General features: G+C 41.0%; 1 protein-coding gene across 1 annotated transcript in view; it reads right to left on the bottom strand.

Moving 5' to 3' along the window:
- dbpa (D site albumin promoter binding protein a) overlaps positions 1-19,719 on the bottom strand; it is a 36,651-nt gene extending 16,932 nt beyond the window's left edge. The window contains exons 1-3 of the mRNA XM_085346029.1: positions 18,915-19,719; positions 13,084-13,352; positions 11,351-11,549 (exon numbers count right to left, since the gene is read on the bottom strand). Coding sequence (XP_085202155.1) covers positions 11,351-11,549; positions 13,084-13,352; positions 18,915-19,110 — 664 coding nt within the window. The 5' untranslated portion in view covers positions 19,111-19,719. The remainder of the gene's footprint in view (positions 1-11,350; positions 11,550-13,083; positions 13,353-18,914) is intronic.
- Positions 19,720-23,466: the final 3,747 nt, after the last annotated feature.

Consider the following 23,466-nt stretch of genomic DNA (forward strand, 5'->3'; position numbering starts at 1 on the left):
AAGAGCAGATTGTGAACAAAGGTGCGTGACTAACAAAACGTTTTCTCGTGGCTCAGTCCTTCTCCCTCCTAAGCTCAGATGGTAAAGAATAATAACACTGTTTAAGAAAAGCTTGCATGTGCAGTATGTGATTAGCCTCTTCATCTCATTGAGGGGAAAGAGGAGGCGGATGGTTGTCACCGGTGTGTGCAGCTTTTACCCACAGAAGAGGACGACCGAGAAAAAAAGGGGTCGTGTGTTTTTAAAGGTCATTCGCACTTTGGTGAACGCACAAACAGAGGATTTGGAATCAGAGCCAAACTCGTTTTGATGGAAGGGTTTGTTTCTTGGTTTCTTTGGAGTGCTAAATTCTTATCGTCTAGATGGGGAAACATTATCTGGGCATTGTAATAAGACAGAAATGTGACTCTATCATCTTTAGCCTTTTTAAAAAATCATACATGCACTGCTTCATGAATCTGCGTTAGCTCTGCTGCCCTTAAACTCTCTCTTTCCAAACCTCCTCATCTCTGCTTTGCTTTGTCCTCAGTGTTTATTTGTTCTGTAATCTTCACTGTTTCCTCTCCCACCGCTCTCCTCATACCTCTCTCTTTCCTCCTCCAACCCCTCCCTTCCCTTCTTTCTCTTTCTCCCTCTACAGCTCTCCTGCCTCTCTCGCTCTGATGCTTTCTGCAGCGGCACGTGACGTGGCGGCCGCACATGGCCTGAGCGTGTGAGAGACCGAGAGAGAGAGAGTGAGCGAGAGAGAGAGATTTCAAAACATGCAAAGCAACTCTCCTGACTGAGTGCTCGCTCTCCCCCTCCAGCACTCCTCACTCGCTCTCTCTCCCTCTCTCTGTGCAGAGTCAATGTCTGGTTTTAACCCTTCTGTCGCCAGGATTAATCACAATCCTGAATGTTAAACCGCCTGATGCCTCAGCCTGGTGTTATCCTGCATTCTCTCTCTCGTTCCTTCTTTTTTAAAGGCACAGGAGCCCATTTCTTTCACTCTTTACCCGGCTCATATTCTATTCAAATTCATAATTTATCATCTAGAATTAGACATTTCATTTGACTGGTGATGATTTCTGAGGGGTTTATCTTGGATTCTGCCAGTCTAGATGCTGGTATTTGGTTTCAGCTTGAAGTTAGACAGCTCTCTAGTTAAAAGCAGATTACAACTCTTATTTATATATATTGTTCTGAAGGCCAGGGATGACCTAATCAGTGCTTAGCTTGTCTCTCTGAGGGAAAGTGAATGCAGAAATATGTGCTGCAGTGGCTGGACTGCAGACTGTTAGCAACATATTCAGATTGGCTATAAGAACTATAGATAAAATGCACTTACATTTATTTCAAAATGCAAAATGCTGTAAAATAATTGTTCTTATTCAAGCTGTTGACCAATCATTGCAAATAAATAAAAAGTCGCATGTAAATCTGCTTAAGCTAGACTGATGTTGTTGCTAAAAAGACAGCGATTTTATATGATATTGTCTTGAGATCTTGACTCTATAAAAGTTTTGATTTTGGAAACACTACTCTACTGAAACCACCCCATCTCAAGCACCACTTACTTCCCTTTCAGAACTTTTAACATGAGTTACTGCATCGAGTTACAAAAAACTGCAGCACAGCGGTAATTTAGAAATAATGGCTTCATCACATAAGCTGATTTCTCTCATGTAAAATGCTCCACTCAGGTTGAATCTCATCAGCGTGGTTGTTTTAAGTTTGACAAAAAATAATATCCATCCAGTCAATTTCTCCAAGCTTATAAGGAGAGAGTGCAGCTTACTGGTGCCATCCTCCACAACAATCCCAGTTTCTCATGTGGCCCCTTGGGAAAGTTAATTCCCCACCCCTGATCCAGCTTCTACTGCTTATGCCTGACTAACACCTCCAGCTTTTCCAGAGGACACAAGTTTTTCCAGCCTTGTTAATAGACATAATCACTCCAGTGTGTCCTTTGCCTTTCCCGGGGTCTTCTCCTTACTCTGAAGGTATTTTACACCAAATGCATTTCACCTCTTGCTACTTTTGCAAATATAGCCAGTGTTTCTGGTCCATTTCACATCTGCCAAATACTCTGCTCTGACAGCCAATGGGATTGCTGTTTCCTTCCATAGCACGATCAATAGCTGGAATTATGTAACAGAAGCATTCATCAGAGGGACAGCTCAGGTTGAGTAGTTTGGACACACAGTTAGAGAGGCGAGGCTGAGATGGTCTGAGCATGTGCAGAGGAGGGATAGCACATACACTGGAATACATTAGACAAAGGACAGTGGATATGGAACTGCCAGGATGGAGGAAACCGGGAACTCCTCAGAGGAGCATCATGAATGTGGTGAAAGAGGATGTGTGGCAGAGGAGGATGTCTGGGATAGAGTGAGATTGAGGAAGATGATACACGATGGAAACCCTAAAAGGAACGACTACAGGAAGAAGAAGAAATTTTCAGAACTTACACCAAAGTCTGACAGTTTTCCTTTTTTTCTTCAAGAATCAAACATCACTCTGCACACAAACATGGACAACAAGCTTATCCTCGATTTCTGACTGCCAGTGGATTCAACATAGTCGACAGTCTATGGTAGAATCTCAACTGATTCAACTAAATTATTTGGGAAAATCAAATAGTTTTCAATTGGTACAGATCTGTATGCGCGTCCAGTCACCTTTCAGAGGAAGATAATTTCCTTATTCCCTCAGTCACTACCAACAGCCAAATGTAGGGAACCAAATCAGGTGGGATAGTCACCTTCACACCCAGCTCGCTCTTCATAGCCGACTGCAGCTGCAGTCCAGTGCTCCTCCATGTCTCACCACCTTATTGTGCTGGAGAAGGTGTCAGGCCACCTTGCACTTGACAGAGCAACACTGAGCATGTGAAATGGTGAGGGGCTGTACTAAATGTAATTCTACTTATGTCTATTGATTAGAAAAACAGGACTGAATACTCAGGTTGTTGGCAAGCACCTAAGACCACCCACCCATGGGCCCCAGAGGGTCTGATCCTGAGAGCAGAGGCCAAAACTGGCTTCAGAGCAGTGATTCTCAATTTCCTGGACCAAAAGTACAAAAACACCCTACTTTTTTTAAAATCAGCCATCAACAGCACAAACGAGCCCCAGTTTTATTTTACAAAAATCACAGTTTGGCATGATAACATCAGCTGAACCTTCCATTTAATTTCCAAAGAAAAATCATATTCCCTCAACTTAGTTCCACTCCATATTTTTCAAAGTCATTCACTCCCACCTACAGTGGAAAAGGAAAAAAAAACACTCCGACTGTCAACAGCGCCACAAATATCCAGCATCGGCTCTACGTTCAACAACATCACATGGTCCTCATCAGAGGACGGTGTTTGTTCAACTGTCGACGCCTTCAGCTGCAGCGCTTTGAGGAATTTTCAGAAGTGCATGTGTTGGCTTAAAGCCGCCGAGCTTTAATGTGAACAGATCCAAACTCCATCTGCTGATGAAGACTCGGCGATGAGGTTAAAAGCTAAAGAAAAGCCTTCAGCTAGGATTCATCATCCATCCATTAACTATACCTGCTTATCTTTTAGAAGAGAGCTTCTCTCTGATCCACCACTCTCTGTATAGTGGTGCCTTATTTCAGTATTAAAAACACCCTGAAATAGGTACCACACTGACTTGTGAGGCCATGCACGTTGTGGCTTTTACCTCCCAAGCCAGACAGTGATTGAGCAGTGCCTCATTTGGGTTAATTTTACGTTATTACGCACAGTAAGAGAAATTTGAAGGCAACTACCCATCTAATAAATAGAGTTCTACTGCGTTTCCACATAAGGATGAAGCATAATTAAATGTAGACTCCTCAAACTTCAAGTCTAGTCCATAAATAAATCAAATCAAATCAAAGTTGCCAGTTTAGGTGCTAGCTTATTTGCCTGTTTAAGTTTCTTTAGATGCATTAAAGCCATATTCCCATGTTTGCTTTTATCTGCACTTCCCACTCAAGCTTCACCACTTCTGCTTTCAGTGTTGCTCTCCTCATGCGTCCGTCTGTCTGTCTGTCAGCAGGATTTAAAAACTGAACAGATTCCCATGAAGTCTGGTTGACAGATCAGCCTCAGGCAAAAGAACATCTGATTAGATGTGGGTGGTTATTCTGATTTTCATCTTCACATTTCTTCCCAAGCGTCTCGTGTTATCCTTCCTCCACGTGTGTTAAACTGTCTGTTGTGACAAGTTGACATCAGCGAGTCAGATGTTTATTTGTCAAAATTCTCAAAAGCAAAAAAGTTCATTACAAAACACCTTAGCTGAGAAAACATGTGCGCTAGACGCTTTCGCGTTGCAGTTCAACAAGTTCATGCATCTTCAGAGTGAACTGACCTGGAAGTGTTGAAGTAAAGCTGCAGCCTGATTTAAAATACAAGCAAAGGTGAGTCATGATTATTTACTTGAAGCTATGAGGCAAAGGACAGCTCTTTAAACAGAAAAAAAGGCGGAGCAGCACTGCAACATGATAAGTACCCTGGTGGTCTGTCTTTCACTTCTTATAGTTTTTTTCTAATAATTGCACTGAAATGAGAATTTCCTGCTTTTGTGAAGCATCAGCCATGAGTGGAAATCAGAATCACACTGCAGGCATTAAATCAAGGTTGAAGTAGACCTATTCTCTGAGCCGCCACATAAAATATACATCTCCATCCATATCTCAGTTTCTCTGAGTCTGATTCGTTTCATAAACCTAAGCTAGTGAGGTACCCGTGCAGAGGACATTTGCAGACGTCCCGTAAACATGCAGGTAGTTATTAAGGTTTTGAACAGCAGACGGCTACAGGAATGCACTTGCTGATTGGGTGATTTTCTCAGCCAAACATGCCAAACAGGAAAACTGTGGGTTGTTGCATTCATCCAAACAGCATGAGTGAGTGATTGAAGTCATTTATCACAGGAGACAGAAGACAATAAATAAATACAACCAGCGCCCCCACCTTCCTGAGAACCCATCATATTTCATTTTCTATGTAACACTATGATTTCTACATAATGAGGAGAACTCTATTTTCTTTTGCTTTCATTTTAAACACTGAAACAAACCAATTGGACAAAAATACTGTTTCCACCACAAACATAATAAAGCCTTAAAGGACACGATCAAAGGCTTTCCTCCTTCAGCAGCTGAACTGTGAGGCGTCCCCAGAGGACCATGTGCACAGCAAACTATGGTGATTTCTTGCAACTACACAAAATCAAGTGGAAGTCAGTTAAACCTAACAATCACAGTTTTATTCAGAAGAATTTGTTCTTTTCTTTCGTTCTTTTTTTGGGGAAGGAAGATGGCGATAGACATCAAAATGCTGTTTGGTCTTGCTCCGAGGCTCAGCTGAGGCTCAGCGGACGGTTTTCAGGCTAAGATCTCGAATCAAAAAATGAGCCTGCGAGATTTGAGGCTGATTTTAGGGAGGAGATGAAATAAACAACATTGCATTCTGGAGCTTAATTGTGTCCACGTCCCACAGTTTCCTGATCACAGGTGCAGTTTTATGTGTGCCACAAAGAACCCCAGTATGAATATTTCGGATTTACAGCATTTTAAAGAGGAAACAGGTGAAAAATGTCACCAGAGCTGCTTGTAAAACCCCAGCTGTATCCATATTTTTGTGTTTTCCCCTCCCTCTGAACTGTTCTCCTTTTTGCCCAGAATGAATTAAAATCAAAGTAAAACATGTGCATGTGGATGAGATTATTATTTCCAGTCTATTTTCCATCTATTTCTCTTGCTGATTCTCTCTCCCCCTCTCTTTGCAGCTCTGTAGTAATACTTCAGCTCCACAACAACCTCAGGGATTTCTGGATGGATGCATCATCCTCAACCCAGTCACGTGTTTATAATTCAGAATAAAAAGCACGAGCGCGCACACACACACACACACACACACACACACACACACACACACACACACACACACACAAATAGATGAAAGCATATTCACATTAAAGCCCACATAGTTGCATGCAAATGCCAAAACAGACGGCATTCTCATATGCATGTGTGAAGCTCAGCATACTGTACATACACACACCAAAAGGTGGAAAGACTAAAGGCATGCATGTACACACACACACACACACACTAATGGTGTGTATTCATAGACTCGCACAGAAGCACTCAGGGCAGATATGAAGATTTGCAGCAGTGGTTTTCTCTCCTCTGTAGCTGCAGCTCTATCCTGGCTGAACCTTGTGAATCTCTTTCTCTGTATCTCATTTTCCAATTGTTCTCTCTCACAGTATCTGCAGCTTGTTTGCACAGAGAAACATCTCCTGTCTTATTGTTTATGACTCAGAATGAAAGAACAAACACAATGTCCCAGGCAGATTTCTGAGAATCTGATCCTGCTGGGCACCTCATCGCTCTGTTTTCCCCTCTTTCCTGTATCCAAACCCTCTTTCTGCATACTCAGAGCATTCGATTCTAGTATAAATAAAACACGGGGGGAAGCTACGCAACCTTCCCTCAAAATGATCTGATCATGGCAGCATTTTCTAAACAAAAGGGAACGTGAGGAGCAGAACCCGATATGAGCAAATTCAAACCTCGCAACGCCCACAGGTGGGTCCAATGTTTTCAGATTCACTGTTCAGACCTGCAGAATATTATTTTTAAATTCTCTGGGAGCTGACATTATGTGTCAGGCTGAATTCTGAGTGCATGGTAATAAAAGTGATGCAAAGCTTCAATGAGCAGCTGCAACAAGCTGATAGAAAATATATGAGATACTGTCATAAAGTGTGTGGGAGAACGATTTCATTTCCTCCCAAATATATATACTGTGTTTTCCATCCTTTTTGTTCACTCCAGTTAACTCTCTGCACTTTGTATCGAATACAAAAGCAATCAGCGAGTGTATTCACAGAAGAACATGAAGAGGGTTAAACAGGCATGTTTGGACAGCTTCAAATCTCATTATGTGTTAAGGTAATTTCATTTTTATCCTATGTAGTTGTGCATGTGCATCAGTAGTTAGCTAGGTTTTTTAAGGCTGGGCTATTTAAAAAATAGCCACTGTGCTTGGCTATAAGTTTGTAAAGCCCCATCCATTTAGAATTTGAGCTCCAACCACCTTGGTTTTTGAGTGTATTTGGACAAGAGAGTGGAGTGAAAAGATAACAGCTAATGCTAACAGTGTGCTGGGCAGATCGTTCAGGAGAGTAAGACAAGGATTATAAAGCTAGAGGTCACGATTTTGAAATTCCATCATGGTGGCTTAGCTTTTCATGAGCTCCACAAGGTTAATTTTCTGCTGCTGTAACTAATAAAAGCAGTGTTGCATCTGTGTGGGTAAAATGTAGCAACTTCCTGTAAAATGAATGAAATTGTCCAGATAAATATGAATGTTAAATAAAGTCTCTGTGTTATCCACCAGTCAAGAACACAGCATCTTTGTCCTGTGTTTGTGTGTGCTGCTCCCACACCAGACACAACTAGCAAGTAAGTGGACTCAACATTGTCACATAGTGACGCATTTTCTTTCACTTGAAATTTGCTTGTAGTTTTCTCTGGATTAAAAGAAACCAAGCCATGAAAAAGCTACAAAATTACAAACTAATCAACTGCTTTGGTCCAAAGCAAACAAACTGTTGGTGTGAAAATACCCTTAAGCACCCCAAAAGCTGTATAATCTGTCTGATTATTGCATTTGAAATTCACCAAAAGGCACGAACACCACAAATGTGGTCGAGAGAACCATTTCAATGATCCAAGAACGTCTTATTTAAACCCTTAACAAAGTTCAAATTTGTGACTGAGAAAAAAAATACCTGTACAAGAATGAAGGAGGAAATCTTACATACACAGCTACATTTTAAAGCAGGCTGTAAACAGGTTTGTTTCTGCTGACATTTTAAAATGGGAGTCTATGGGGACTGACTCGCTTTTACAGTCAGCCTCAAGTGGACAAAAGAGGAACTGCAGTTATTTGCACATCTGAATCTTTAGCTCTGAAAAGTTGTGATTTTAAACATAAACACTGGTTCAGAGGATTATGTGTAATGTGAAGGAGATGAACCTGCAAATAATAACCATGCGTTTCAGCTACAAAACATTTTAGCATCTTTGAGCTCATTGTTTTGGTATAATTATTACATCATCGTTACTGTGGTTACAGCTAATATTAGAGCTGTTTTCATCCACTGTAGGCAGAGACAAAAACAAAAATTTAGCTGCAAGCTGTGAACAACTGGCTTTTGAAAACAGTGGAGTTAAGCAGATAAAGAGGCAGATATTTCCCCCAGGAGCTGTAGATCACAGAGGAGCTAAAAGAAGAGTGAGTAGTGGACTTACATTAATATGGTGTACAGAAATGCATCTTCAAATGAAAGCTAATGCTGCTCTGTATCACCTGGATGTACAAATAAACAACTGTTTGGTGATATGTCATATTCATACCCATCTACAAAGCTTATAGATTATGGAGCAAGAGCAAAGAAAGAGACTATGCTGGCATATGGTATAAACGCATTGAGTTAAAGCCTTAAGTCTTCTTGATACAGCAGACACATGAGAGATTGTTATATGACTGTGCTTGGCCTTTGCAGAAGAGCATTTATGCATATTTTTAGGTACAGATATGGCAAACCGTCCAATCCACAGGGTGCTGTATGCAAAGACGAAGACAAACACTTTTTGCCTTCATTTATGATCTCACAGATTAGACCCAGCTTCGCTCTTTGTCTAACCGGTGACATTTTGACGACAAGACGAAGCTTCACAAATGAGTAAAAAAATGCTAAAATAATTGTAGCATAGATAACACAAACAAAATTAGGCTCTCTTGTTCCGTCTCCACACATCTTAACATGCTCATACAATCATTATCGTATAATGGCTGAACGTTTACAAAGAATGTGGCAGTCTGTTGTCAATAAATCACCACAAAATTAGCTGTGATGAATCACTGGATGGCTCGCGGGACAAAAAAACATGACGGTCAGCGTTAGAAAGAACGGCTTTGTGGTTTCAATTAGTCAAAACTGGAAGTTGTCAGGCTTGTGAAATCTCAAAAAGGAAAGCGAAAAAAAGAAAAAGACAGATGGACAGAAAGATTGTTCTGATGTTCTGGCAGTTCTGGTTCACATCAAATGCAGCAGAGAGAGGAAACAATAAATTATGAATATATAACGGATGATAACAGCCTGGTGGAGAGAACCGAGGAGGGCCAGAGAACAGGGTGTCAGCCATTCATCGCGCTGAGATATAATTAGAGAGAATCCTGATCTGGTTATTGTTAGAGGCACCGAACGCTTGAGTTGTGCGAGTTAATATAATGCATTGTGGGCCTCGATGCTCATTAGTGCCAGATCACATCGAGGCCTCTTGCACATACAGCTTCATATATGTCTGAAGGCATTAGTTGCAGCACAAATGCTGCCTTCTCACATGAAGATGTTTTAAACTCACTGCAGAAAAAGAAAAGCTTGCTCATTTTTAAGATTGTTATGAATCTTTTTAATGATTAACAATCTTAAAAATATATATTTTTAAATATTTCCCCTTATAACCTCATTCTTACGGAGCCCCGCAGGGGACATGGGAGAAAAAAAATTAAGACGGACTTTTGCGAGATCTCGCAAAGGTTTTGCGAGATCTCGCAAAACAAACTCGGGATCTCGCAAAAGTTTTGGCTGCATTCTTCGGACGCCGGCTCGAAGCCGACCGGGAGGTCGAGGCACGATGTGCCAGGAAAGCGGTGTTCCTCCCGGCTGTAGTAGGTCTCGACCTACCGTTAGCTTCGAGCTAACAGGAGGTCGAAGGCCGAAGAATGCAGCTAAAACTTTTGCGAGATCTCGCAAAAGTTTTGCGAGATCCCGTGTTTGTTTTGCGAGATCCTGAGTTTGTTTTGCGAGATCTCGCAAAAGTCCGTCTTAATTTTTTTTTTCTCCCATGTCCCCTGCGGGGCTCCATACATTCTGGTTAGTAGTATTTTGACTGGTAGTTTAAGTAAATAACCTCTGGACAACATATTAATTTGTGAAAATTGGTAAAAAAAATAAATAAATAAAATATGACTTTCTTAGTCATGAAAATCATCCATCCAGAGGTAATGAAAGTCTCCCTTTTTCTGACCAGGAGGGCAAAATTCAGCTAACCATTATACATGGTAAACAATATCTGACAAGCTAAATAGACTAAAAAATAAAATAAAATAAAATAAAATAAAAGAGCTAAATGGATTAACAAGCAGCTTGCCAAAAATTGCAATACCTCTAGTGGCCACTTGAGGCAGGCTCCAAAGCAAGCCAGTCCTCATGGACACCCACGATAAAAAGTCCTGCTTTACAACAGAAGTAAAAATGTTTGCAGCCAGGTGGAAAATGCTTTTAGTGTCTGTGGATGGTGTTTGGCCTTCATAACAACTGTACAAGGGTTGAAATTTTGAAATTTCAACCTTTAAGTTTTTTCCAGACTTAACATTAGGAACAGGGTTGACCCTTAACTGCAGCTCTGAACAGTTTGTCATGCCTTTTGAAGCATTTTAATGCAATTATCTTCAAAATTACATGACTTGATATCTGGTTAATTTTTCACAACAGCTGATTCAAGAAGTCTGCTCTCTAGCTGTGGCTCATTAGATAATAGTATGTTATTAGTATGTTATTTAATTAGTAACATAATTAGTAACTTAATTATATCTAATTAGTAGCTTTAAATTTCGGTGATTTTACTCCCATTGACACCTTTGTTGTGATTTGGCGCTATATAAATAAAATTGAATTGAATTGAATTGAACATCGAGCACCTAGCCATGCAATCTGCCTTTATAAACATTTGTGAAAGAAAGAGCCGAGCTCACTGGATTTGAACTGGTACTGTAAGACTCCACTGTTACAACAAGTCAGTTTGTGAACATTTCTTTCCTTCTAGATTATAAATGATCAACTCGTACTGCTATTATTGCAAAGTGGAAGCATTTAGAAGCACAACAACTCAGCCATGAAGTGGCAGACCTCAAAGTTACAGAGCTACTGAGTGCTGAGATAGCTGAGATAGTGCTGAACTAGCAGGCAGCATTATATTAATTTCCCATAATGCCCATTTTAATGGGTCAAAAATGTATAAAACTGCTCAGCAGCAACATCACATTCAATAAAACTGTGTTATAGATGAGCCTGTAAATAACTTTGTAGCTCATTTTTCAATAATGTCACAGAAACTACTTTCCAAGGACCAACTGAGAACCTTCAAATGTCTATTTTATGCCTGACCACAACAAACAAAACCACAAAATATTCAGTTTACCATCACACTATAAAAAATAAATAACATACAATTCTCACACAAGAATTAACTAAATGTAAGGACTGTTTTAAAATTCCCAATCACTCACCATGTAGACACTCAGGTCCTCCCATCATGCTTTGCTGCTGTTGAGGTGGTGGCGGCTGTGGTTGTGGTTGGACGGTCTCCAGTCCAAGCAGTGAAGAAGAAGAGGATGAGGAGGACATGGAGGAGGAAGAGGAGGAGCAGGGCGGAGGAGAGGTGGGAGGACACTGAGAACTCTGGTTAGGCACCGCAGACTGGGAGCTCTGGGAGGAGAACACAAACAAAAGCAGAAATTGTAATCAGAAGAAATTTGGCTTAAAGCGGGAGGAGCTAAAACAGCTTGTGTCAAATAGAAGATGAACAGAGGTGCTACACAAATACACAGGATAAGATGAATGTGAAATGAAAGTATGTGATATGAAAGTACTATTTTCAATGATGAATCATGCAGTGCTGCTCCAGCAGTGTCCAGGAATGGTTCTTTTGAAATCTCATTAGTGCTTTAAGGATTTCTTCAAATTAAAATAGTTCATTAGCTTATAACAGAGCAATGGCAGTATAAGGTTAGCTTAAAGTCCAAAGATTAATCTCACAGTGTAGTGCATGGCCCTATGATCGTGACTTATTCACAATTCAGAAGAAACAATGGGACTGATAGACATTAGCCAGCAAACTAAGCAGCTAGCAAGCTGTGCAGAGAAAGGTTAAAGGTGCGCTTACATCATGCCAGCATGATTTCAACTTTAAAATCATGCTTCATATTTGAAATATTCATTAATTATCTGAATTACAAAGTGCGTCCAAACGCTCACAGCAGGATCTTTTCCTACTTTTACATTGCATTTCAATATTTTTTACATTCCTTGCTAGTCTGTTGGACTGTTTCTATGTTATTCCAGTAGAGTTCTAATATATTACAAGGTTTAAGAAAAATGTTCTACAGATGCCACAGAAAGCAGAGATGATGTCGCTCTTTACATGATGTATTTTATTTCGCTCATTCCTCCTTTGGATGCAGCCGCAGGCTGTGAGCAGCTGCAGCTGCTAGTGAATCCGTGGCTATAATATGGTTACTGCTCAGACTATTGCAAATGCAAATAAGAAGAGGTGGATGGCAATGCATGCAGAGCCTGCACTGCAAGTGAACACTGCGAGTAGCTAAAAAATAAATAAACGGGAAAGCGTACGTAGTTTTAAAAAAACATAACCGTTGAAATCTCCAAAAAACATCTGAATTGCAGTTAATTGACTTCCAGTGATCGTAGTGAAGGTCGTTTCAGTTTATCAACACAAGTCTCTGCAGTTCCCACCAGAATGAGTTGCAGAACGCCAAAGATGTTTTTCAGGTAAAAAAAAATATATGATAAGAGTAGTGAGAGACTGAACTGCTCCATTTGCCACCTTGGCTGCTGACAACAAATTAACACTGAAGGGTTACAGCGAGCTAAGAATGTTTATCTTGAAACTGAAGCCGCATTGTAACAAGAGCATTTCCACCTTATTAAAAAATCCTGGAAACACTCCTGCACTGCAAGCATTGAAGAATCAGCTGGCTCCTTTTGTGACAATGAAGACTAAACGATGACTGGCCAGATAACTGGTAAACTAGCACAGTTTAGCATTAGCTCACTCATCTGAGGTTTTCTCTTGAGGAAATGATGATGTTCCTGCAACTGTTTCATTAACATCTGTGCTGAATAAACATTAAATTGTCTTCTTCCACTATAACGTCTTTTGGTTTGGCAAAATTGAGGTATGATTCATAAACCTGTGGTTTTTGATCTCCATCTATTTTACCTGCGAGGGGATCTGGGCAGTAGCAGAGCTGGGCCCATTGCTGTGCATCCCCATCCCATTCTCAGTCAGGAACTCCTCCAAGTCCATGTACTGCAGCTGGAACAGGCCTCCATCACACGGCAGGGTCCTCTCCCACAGCAGCGGGCCCAGGAAGGCTGACTGTGAGTTGGGTCGCAGTGCGCCAGAGCCCGGGGTTCCTCCCACCCCATTTGCTCCACCGGCACTGACACCCAGAGAGTCTTCATCGGAGTCCAGAGGCTTGTCTTTGTCTGAAGAGAGAAGAGAGTGAGATATCTTCCATTAAGCTGCTAACATTAGTTCTGTTGTTTCGTCTGCTCTGACTAAAGTATGCAATGAAACTCATTCATCCTTCTTTTTCAAGTGTTTGCAACGATAACTCATATTCGTTCAGCATCAGACAACAAACATTTTCAGTGTTTTCTTTCAAAAATGGCTCAAACTACAAAACCCTAAAGTTCTCATCCACATATTTATGTAGTTTAATTGCAGTCCTTTGGTGGAATCTGTATCACAAAGAACTCTATATATTAGACACCTAAAAACTTATCTGTGCATGTGCTATTTTGCAGATGCACAGATAGGTTTGTGCATCTGCACAAACTTATCATGTTCTTCCCATGATGACTCAGCAATGGCAATAGAGCTCAGGACCCCTAAGCATTGTTTTTACTAGTGCAGCTGTGAAGGTTCATAACCTAAAACACTGCTTTCAGTTCCTTAATGTAAGCAAACAAGAATCTGGGAAACTACTGGTTTTTCCTTTGGGGGACTCTGACAGATTTTCTGGATTTCCACTGTCGCTAGCAGATGTTCAGGCCACATCTTCTATTTCTATCTGCCAGACATTGTTTGTGAATGCAGATGAATCTTTAGAAAAACACTGAATCGTCATCATGCATTGGTTATTCAATGCAATTCAGTAATTACCAGCCCTCTTTTGTTCGCCACATAGACCTTTTAAATGCATACAACCAAAGCCTGCTCAAATATGTCTGGTCAATCGGACTACAAAAAGTCTCCGAACAAAACCCAGGAAACTTCCCAGAACACAAAACACAATCGAGGTTAACCTCCTGCCAGCCACTGTATCACTGACAAACCACTGAGGGGTAGGGTTAGGCTGTACTTCAGCTACGTGTTTTTAAAGACTAATTTCAGAAACTAGACAACATTATCTTCCATGCATTTAACGTCTTTTATATGATTTCCATCTGAGAGGTAAAAGAGGTGAAAACAAATCCATACAGATGGACCACTGGGAGCCTGAACTTAACCCTAACCAAGTCACTGGTGATCGAATGGATGTTAAGAGGTTAATCAAACACAAGTGACAGCAAAAGTAAGCAGAAAACCAACCAAAACTGCAAAATGCAAAAATCCCTAACACCACCCACAGTTTCCTGGTTTAAAGACCCGTCTCTCTCTCTACCATAAGTGGTATCATCCAGTTCAGAGCAACAATGTCACGTGCTCCAGCTGGCAGCTTCTGAGGAAACATCAGAATGGTTTCTTTAAGATAAGAATCGCTTATCCTGAGCTGAACACTGCATCCTAAACAGTTTAACATGGATACAGGTAGTATTAAGGGGTGTCCACACAGGAAGAGACTAGCATGGATGTATCACTGAATGTCAATGTCTGGGAGCGAAAGATAAAGTTGATATGACTGGCTGAAAAACACATGATAGCGTCACCTACACCCCTGGTGACCTGCCGTCAGCTACAAAGCAATGGCTTCATGCTTATTTCAAAAGAATCCTTTGAGAATTTGAAGTAACATCTGATCGATATACAGCCTGAGGTTGGTTTCTTGTGCAATTCAGCTCACTGCGGCTCAAAGAGGATCAGACTGACATGACTTTTGCTTCACAAAGCATGAAAATAATTTTAAAAAGAGAAGCCACACAAGCCAACAAAGATCCAACAAAGGCTTGTGCCACTGCCTGGCACACATGTCCTTATCACCCTATAAAGCACTTAGCCACAATCATTAAAAGGCACCTATAAATAAATTGAGCGACCTTGCACTCTGACCTCATCGTGAAAGTCCGATGGAAAGATTAACCATCAATAAACCATCACCAGAAAAAAAGGGATTGTTAAAAGAACAGGAAATAAAGGGAAGCACTTCATGGAAATATAGACAATGATAGCTTTGTACTCTGCCCCTTTGGTTATATTGTTCAAAAGGATTACATTGCCAAAAGCCCATATTGAGGAAGTGGCACGCTGAAGAATAAAGCCCCATAAAACAGCACTAAAAGAGCATATTTAACAGGGCTGGAATGACACAGAGACAGACTGTGAGTTGTGAAGAAAAGTGAGAGGCTGGAGAGAGTATCAGTGAGGCTGGAAACTTATATTTAAACGGATTAAAGTATATAAAGACGTGAGAGATCACAGCAGTGGATGGACAGATAGGTACTCAGAAGGTGGGAGGAGTAGAAAATAATCTGTCTCTGGCAGTATCTTAATCATCTGGCTGCCAGTGTAGTAAGTTTAGCTACAACCAGAGCACAAAACTCACAATCTTTGCTTTCTGGAGACTGTTTGGTTCTGTAGTTTAAGATGCTTCAAAGCTAATGTTCGTGATTTTAAAATAAAAAGAGCAAAAAAAGAGAGATGCAAAATAAACTTAAGAAGAAGACAAATAAGTGAAGTATCCCAGAAACAACATTCAGGTGGAACATTTGCAGCCTGATTTATGGCTATTCCTTACGTTTGGTGGTGCAATCACCATAGCAACAACAACCAATCACTAACAAGGCAAGCTAAGCGAGTTTTCATCGGCCTGCCTGTTGTGAAATTTGTTCGTAGATAGCGGGCTGATTATTCACCACAATGATCGATTTCTCCAACGTGTTGATGCCAAACTGCAAAAGCAGCCACCTCACGCTCTCTGTATATTTACTTGACCTGATTTGACTAGTCTGTGTGTGTTAGCCCTGTGATAGTCTGGTGACTTGTCCACTGTGTACCCTGCCTCACGCCCTGTGACAGCTGGGATAGGCTGCATGCCAGCACAACTCTGAAGTGGATAAGCAGTTAAGAAAATGAGATGAATGGATGGATGATGTGACTGGTAGCAGTGGTGTCGGTAATTGCAAAGTTGAACTTTTCTCAACTTTTCAGGGCGACCAACGTGAAGGAAAGAACTCACAATTCTATTTGGCGGTACATATTGTCATTCAAAATAAATGAGAATCCGGCCTAAATGCCTCCAGGTCACTTAAATTTTTCCAGGAAAAACAGCTCCTTTACAGTTAGTTGATTTTGCAACTGATCTAAAGCCGACGGAGAAGCAAATTGGAATGTCCTTTTTCCAAATCTAATCCAAGCTTTAGGGACAGACAAAAGAAAAAAAGTCTTGGGATCAAATTCAATGACTTCTTATACTTTTTTGACAGATATAGGTCAGTAAGTGAGATTGGAGCAGGCCGAGAGCTTCCTAATAAGAAATAAAAGGGCAAAGCAACCATCCAACTTGAGCATACAATATGCAACAATGCATAAGCTTTAAGGTTTGCAGTGACTATCAGGCATTGTGACAGACAGTATCTAGCACATGAAAGCATTGCAAAAACACATAAAGGTGGTAGCAGCAGATCTTTTTCTTGCATTAAAATAAACATGGTATACTCTCAAGTATATACTCAGTTCAGCTGAGTCAAACTAGCCACAGTGTCGAGCAGACACTTCTAAGATATCACAGGAGCTTAAGTGAAGTAATTCAAGTGCAAAGGAAAATGAAAAGATAATCTAAAAGCAACAGAGGGCAAAGTCATTAAAAGACATGGGGAAATCCCTTTTCTGTAAAGCAGCGTGAGGAGGACCAGAGGGCGAATGGATGAGAGGAATAAGTGGAAGTGACACAGCTTAATCAAAGTGACACTTTGAACTCAAGTGGACAAGTCATTAAAATCTGACAGACTGCGAACTGACCCGCAGCACAGCAGAGAGGAGAGGAAACGTGGCAGTGGAGGCTTGGAAGAAGAGATGATCCATGCAAATAGGAGTGAAATGTGCAAAAAGAAGAGAGAGAGAGAGAGATTTACAAGGGGAGGAAGAGGAGAGGGATGCAAATAAATGGCTTTGGAAAAAAAAATAAGTCTGGGTGATGAGAGTAAAAGATGAAGACAGAGAGGAAGGGAGACAAAAACCTGAGAAAATATAAATCAGCGGAGGGACCGCTGTGTGAAGCGAGTGGAAGACGAGAAGAGAGCAAGACAGGAAAGTGTGAGAGGGAAAACTCAAAGACATGCAATACAGAGAGCGAGAGAGAGAGAGGGAGGGAGATGTGCTAGATAGAGTGGGTGTTTGTGAAGGCGTCAAACAAAGCTAGCCAGGGGGGGGCAAGGCAAAGGGCTGCATTGTGGAAGGGGAACAGCAGCTAAATCAGGGGCAAAAACATCTTCTTTATGCCCCTGAATGCCTCTCCTCTCATTAGGAGGATACTGTACTGAGCTGCTTTCTGACTCCATGAAGAGACTGTCAACTGTGTTCACCATCATCTCCTCCTCCTCTTCCTGCTCCACAGAAAGGAGCTGTAGTGGCACCAAAAAGCCACCAGGGGCCAACAACATGCAGGGAGCCACTGGACAGTGCCATTCCTTTGCCCCCCGACCCCTCTCTGTGAATGTGTGTGTTCAGTTGTATCCACACTCATGAGGCACTGACTCTTGACAACCTTCTGTTCTTGTGAGGACATGTTTTTTATCTCTTCGTGTTAAATAAATGTGTTTTAATTGAGGTTTAACTTAATTTACTGGTACTCAGCGGAAGAGAATCAATGCAAATCGCTGCCTCGCAAGTGTGCGTATGCGTGTGACAGCAGCTGACTGGGAGTTATAATATCCCCACAGCAAGAGAGAGGAAGGAGAAGCAGGCTGGTTAATATTTGTTGTGGCAGCTGGAGGATGGGAAATAACTCAATCCCACTCAGTAACCTTTATTTAAACAAACCAAACGACTGCTGCTTCTGCTGCTTTGGCTGGATTTTTGATGGCATCCACTCCAGATTGTGTTTCTTTTTTTACACCCTCTTCTTCCCTCCTCCTCTTCCTCCTCCTCCTCCTCATCTAGATCATTTCACTTCACCACCACCAAATGCAAAAGGGAAGCGTTTAATATAAAAATGCAGCAGGCCAGAAGGAGGAAAGCTTGCAAAGAAAACAATGTCCATGTGAGTGTGTGTTGGATAAGCAGGGCCTCCTCTGTGTTTTACAATCACACCTACCCACTCAGTCACATGCACACACACACGTTCACACACTCATGAATAATCCCTGTGACATTTCTGCAAAGAATATAAGCTACTGTTTATTGTTTGTTTTTCAAATCAGAGCTGCAGCCCTTTATTTCTTTCAATATCTCTTAATTATCTTCTTCTTCTTTTTTAATCCTCATGACAGCAGCTGGTAATGTGTCCAAAACCCTAATATAATCAGCTTAAAATCAAGCAGCCATTTTTCCACATATGAAAATGTTGGGAACAAAGGCCAAATCTGGCTTTTTCAGTTGAGTAAAGGGATTGAAAACGTGGCCCAATAAGTCCTTAATCACAAATTTACAGATAAATTTTGCAAATGTGTGCGAAAAGCTTTGTAAATAAAGTTTATCTTTACTCTCCTTTAGTACACTTAATGTGGACATTTCCTATATGCATCACACATACATAATACAGGCCTATACTGCGCTTGCAATACAATGAAATTGGCCTCTGTACGGCTGAGGTATTTCCCTAGTGGCCCTTTAAGGAGTTTGTTCCTATTGGATCCCTTACTCACACGGGTACACGTGCCCACACTCACCTTTCATCTCGCAACAGTCCTTGGGGCCTCTCTGGTCTGCCTTGATTGGCACCTGAAGCAGAGACTTCAGGTTGGTCATAGAGGTCAGGTGTCCACCTTGGGGGCCGCTTCCAGCCGGGTTGCTGGCCCCAAACTGAGGGCTTGTGGCCCCGGCAGGGAGATCCGGTGGTAGGAGCTGGGTGAGAGGCCTTGACATAACTTCTCGGGGGGAATAAGAGGAGGAGGAGGAGGACAGGAGGAGGTGAGGGTAGGAGGAAGTGGAGTGGGGCAACCTGCAAGAGACCGTAAGATCAAAATAATCCACTTAGTGATGCTAATTGACGGGCGCGCCTTCAAAAGGTGCGCGGACAGGTGACGCGTGTGCGCTCAGGGTGTCCACCTGATTGTCGCCAGTCCCATGCAAGAAAATGTGCGAAAGAAAAAAAACGAAACAAAAAAGAAAAAAGAGGGAGGATTTATATCCAAAATGGCACCATGTTGACCGAGTCTAATTCATCCTCCAGGAGTAGCTGTCAGTCGGTTAGTTGGTCGGTCGATCGCTCGGTGAGTCCAGAGGGAGCTATAAACAATATTAAGAGAGCAGAAATAAAGGCAGTAGAAACAGCGGAGTACAGTCGAGTCGCGGCGGTGGGAAGTCTCCAAGACAGAAAAGAGCGAAGAACAAAAAGAGGGGCGAAAAAATGACAAGATGACGGAAATAAAGAGATCCCCCGGAAAAAATAATAATATCCAGTAGTATGAGAGACGGATAGATGGGGCTGATGGCTCTTATTTTCCTCTCTCTCCCTCTCTCTCCCTCTCTGCCAGTCAGCTGGAACCAACACGGGCCGCTCGTGTGACGTCACCGCTCACGGGGGAAAGGCGCTTGGGGGCGTGGATCGTTTGCATACAGCGGCAACGCCCACACAGCCCAATTGACCACGCCTCTCCCTCCCGTGTACTCAGAGTCTCGGCGCTGCATTTATGACTAGTTTAAAATTTGGTAAATGTGAACTTCAAATTATTTTGCTCTTTCTCCTTTGTTTTTTTTCAGGGAAACTGAACAAAACGTTTAATCTCATGACAAAAAATAAGTCCTGTACCCAATGTTGACATTCCCATGTATAATAGAGGTCCTTCTGGTCGTCCAAAAACAAAAAACTATTGGGACTGCAGTCAAGAAATTAAATGAATGTCTATGACTGACAGTTAATGTGGTTACTAATTAAGAAATGTTGAAAATGTTTCTGATTAAACGATCACACAATGTTAAAAATGTTAAAAAGCAAGGATGCAGCTCAAGGATAAATTATATTATTTTGCTATCAGCTTACAATACATGCTAGATTCAAGCTGAACAAAATAAACCAAAAAAAAGGGAAAAACGCAAAACAATTAAGTTAAAGTGCAAACATAAAACATGAAGGCCTAACAATGTAAATGCATAAAATAAAACACAAGCTAAAACGATGGCAGCTAGAAAATATAATATAAAATAAACTTTTATGGAAGAAAATATGTTAAATTTCATAAAAGTATGAAAACAACAGATAAAAAATATGGTAAATGTTATTAAAAAATTAAGCAAAATAACATTTATTTAATAAAAAGAATAAGAAAATAATGTTATAAAAATGTAAAATTACAAGATTACTAAAACGCTACCGCTTCTCGTGAATGCAACACACATTGACACTAAAACGTGACGCCTCCATGAAGTTTCAGCCAATAGCGGCCGCATGTGATAATTCCTGGATGGCCCGTGAACACGCCTCGCCCCGCCCCTCTTCTCTCGCGCTGTCACTTAAACAGCGAAAGCAGAGCCCGCCGCGTGTGTGTGTGTACTAAAATGAGATGCAGCTCCTGAAACGTCAGGATGTTTACCTTTTCCACTTCCTTATCTGAGCAATAAGGGAAAATACGATTACTTTTACCCCGAGTTCAAACGCGAACAAACACAAACGGTCTTACCATTTCCTCCACACTAAAAACATATACACGCTATTCTTTTTAACAAAAGAGACACTTAAATAAAGGCCCGCTCTATTATACTGGCAGTACACCGAAACCATTAATTTATAACTGTTTCCTTGAATATTGTGAGTATGTTTTAACTCATACATAAACTGTTTGCTGCGAGGCTTCAAAATAATAGAATAAAAGTCATTGAATTGTCTCAAATCTGATAAAACCACCCGAGGAGCAGCACCTCGTCTGTTTTCTCCCTGTTGGATGTCCCTATCTGACTCTCGCGCTCTCAACAACAAGCACATGGACCCGGCACGCGCCGACTGTTGCCTACCGGCGACTGTGCAGCGCTGCTATTGGCTGAATCTAGGTCACTCGCTGCGGCTCTCAGCGCTCTATTGGCTGAAAATAGGTCACAGTCTCCGCCCACAGATTTCCCCATGCCATGGCCGCGTGAGAGCACGGTTGGAGGGAAGGAGGGGGGTGTTTATGTTTCACTTCTGAAGGATCCATTAAAGATCATATTTACCTTTTCATCGTAAATGTTCCGAAGGCACAGACAAACTAAGGCAAAGTAAACAAAAAATACAGCAAGGACTTCATAAAACAAAGACAACGTTAATAAAACGGATAAACAGCAAATAAACAATAAATGATCCAAAAGCTCTTAATTTTGTTTACACTTTAAAACCATTTTTAGCATTTCAGTGATTTTTTACTACAATGAAGTATTTTTGCTGATTATTAATTATTAATATTTCCGTCATATTTTGAGTGTTTTGTTTTGTATGCTTTTTAGTTACATGTTTGAACTTTTTTCCTATGTTACCAGACAGATAAAGTTGAGTTCTAAATCTACATCAGTGGATTTCATACCAGTCTGTATGAAATTCTTAATTTTTCTTATTCTTCGATCATCTGTCTCTATCTCACCCCACCCCTATAGTTCTCCTCTGTCACACCAGCACATCTGCATGTCCTCCACTAGATCCATGAACCTCCTCTGTGGTCTTTGTCAACACCTTGTTGTCCAGTATTTCCACTATCTCTCCTCTGCACATGTCCGAACCATCTCAGACTCACTTCACTAACTTTGTCTCCAAACCTCTAAAGCTAACTTGTTCTTAACTCCACTTAAGATACCACCTGCAACTTGGCTTCCTGTCTTTAGTGTGAAAGAAGCAAAAACATTTTTATTATCATCTTCTTTTTTTATCCAGGCAAAAGTCAAGTTAGCAGACACGTAACAATTAAAAAAAACCATATGTGTGATTTTGGCCTTTAGAAAAGAACCCAAGTGTTTTGGCAAGCATTAAATCATTATAATAAACTACATAAAAAGCGGGCTATAATAATACTATTATTGCTATTAAAGAGCTCTTTTCGATGTGAAACATACCTCAAAATACTGGTGTACTTTATTTTGTCTTCTAAAACAAAGTCATTTCTGTTTAAATGTTAGCCATACGCTAGCATTGCAAACCAAACTAGCAGAAGTCATTATTACAACATCCTGTAAATGAACGAAAAATGCAACTGGTTTAAAACGTGACTTCTGCTGCTGTCATTCATGGTTCCTGGAAGCGCCTACACATCTTATGTTATGATGATATAGTGATGTTACACATACATGACAGGAATGTGTGAATAGTAAGAAGCCAAAATAATCTGCCTCACACACAGACACACACAGAGCAGCTGAGTGCGTGCACGCTGGCACGGATCAGCAAAAAGTGTGAAACAACAGCTTGACTCCACTAATGTGTGATCTGAGTTTCATGAGGCGTTTCGAATCAAAATTATTTTCCTCTCATCCCTTCCTCCAACACTTGGGACTCAGCCATGTTTTAAAGGATATTTAAATGCTGCCATCTAGTGACTGGTTGTTGGTATTGCAACAACTTAAAAAAAAACACCCCACTTCCCACTGGTGTTTTTTTAAGGGTTTACACCTAATAATTCATTCTAAGATTTTGTGACGTGCAGAGGATTTGAGAGCGGGAAGATCAGCTGAGTGTGCATGAAAGAGCACACCTGTCTGCGTGTTTCGGGTGTTTAAGGCTAGCTTTGTCACAGCTGTATGTGAGTCGGGTGCTCAGCTTGTGCCAGGCTGTTTTCATAGTGTTTTCTCACAGGCAGCATGAGAGAGATACCACTTCACGGTCCCTGCAGGAAGAAAGTGTGGATAAAAATATCCTTAATCCGCTAATTGTCTAAAACAAACTTTGAGGGGATGGAAGTTTTTTTTGTCTTTGTGCGAGAAACATGATGGACGCCCACTTAAGTCCTATGCTGGACCTTGAACGTGGGGTTAGGGTTATAGCTGAGAAGTTTAATGGCAACTGTGACATATTTACTGCTGGAAAAACAAACTTTAACAGCATGTTTTAAGTTGTGGAATATTACTCTAAAAGAAAAAAGAAGAGGAAAGTTATTTTAGATATATTCACTGTCAGTTATGTAATTTCACTATTGCACATATGAAGTTAATTTAAGATAAAATGCCATACCACAAAGCTTAAATAATCTCTGTTTCTTGAACAACCACAGCTACTAGATCTCAATCCAGCAGTACCTTTGGGATGTATTGGAACTGCAAATTCTC

Source organism: Diplotaxodon limnothrissa, linkage group LG22 (genome assembly GCF_057381915.1).
Source record: "Diplotaxodon limnothrissa isolate DT_005_m linkage group LG22, D_limnothrissa_male_GT1.1, whole genome shotgun sequence".
NCBI classification, from domain to species: Eukaryota; Metazoa; Chordata; class Actinopteri; order Cichliformes; family Cichlidae; genus Diplotaxodon; species Diplotaxodon limnothrissa.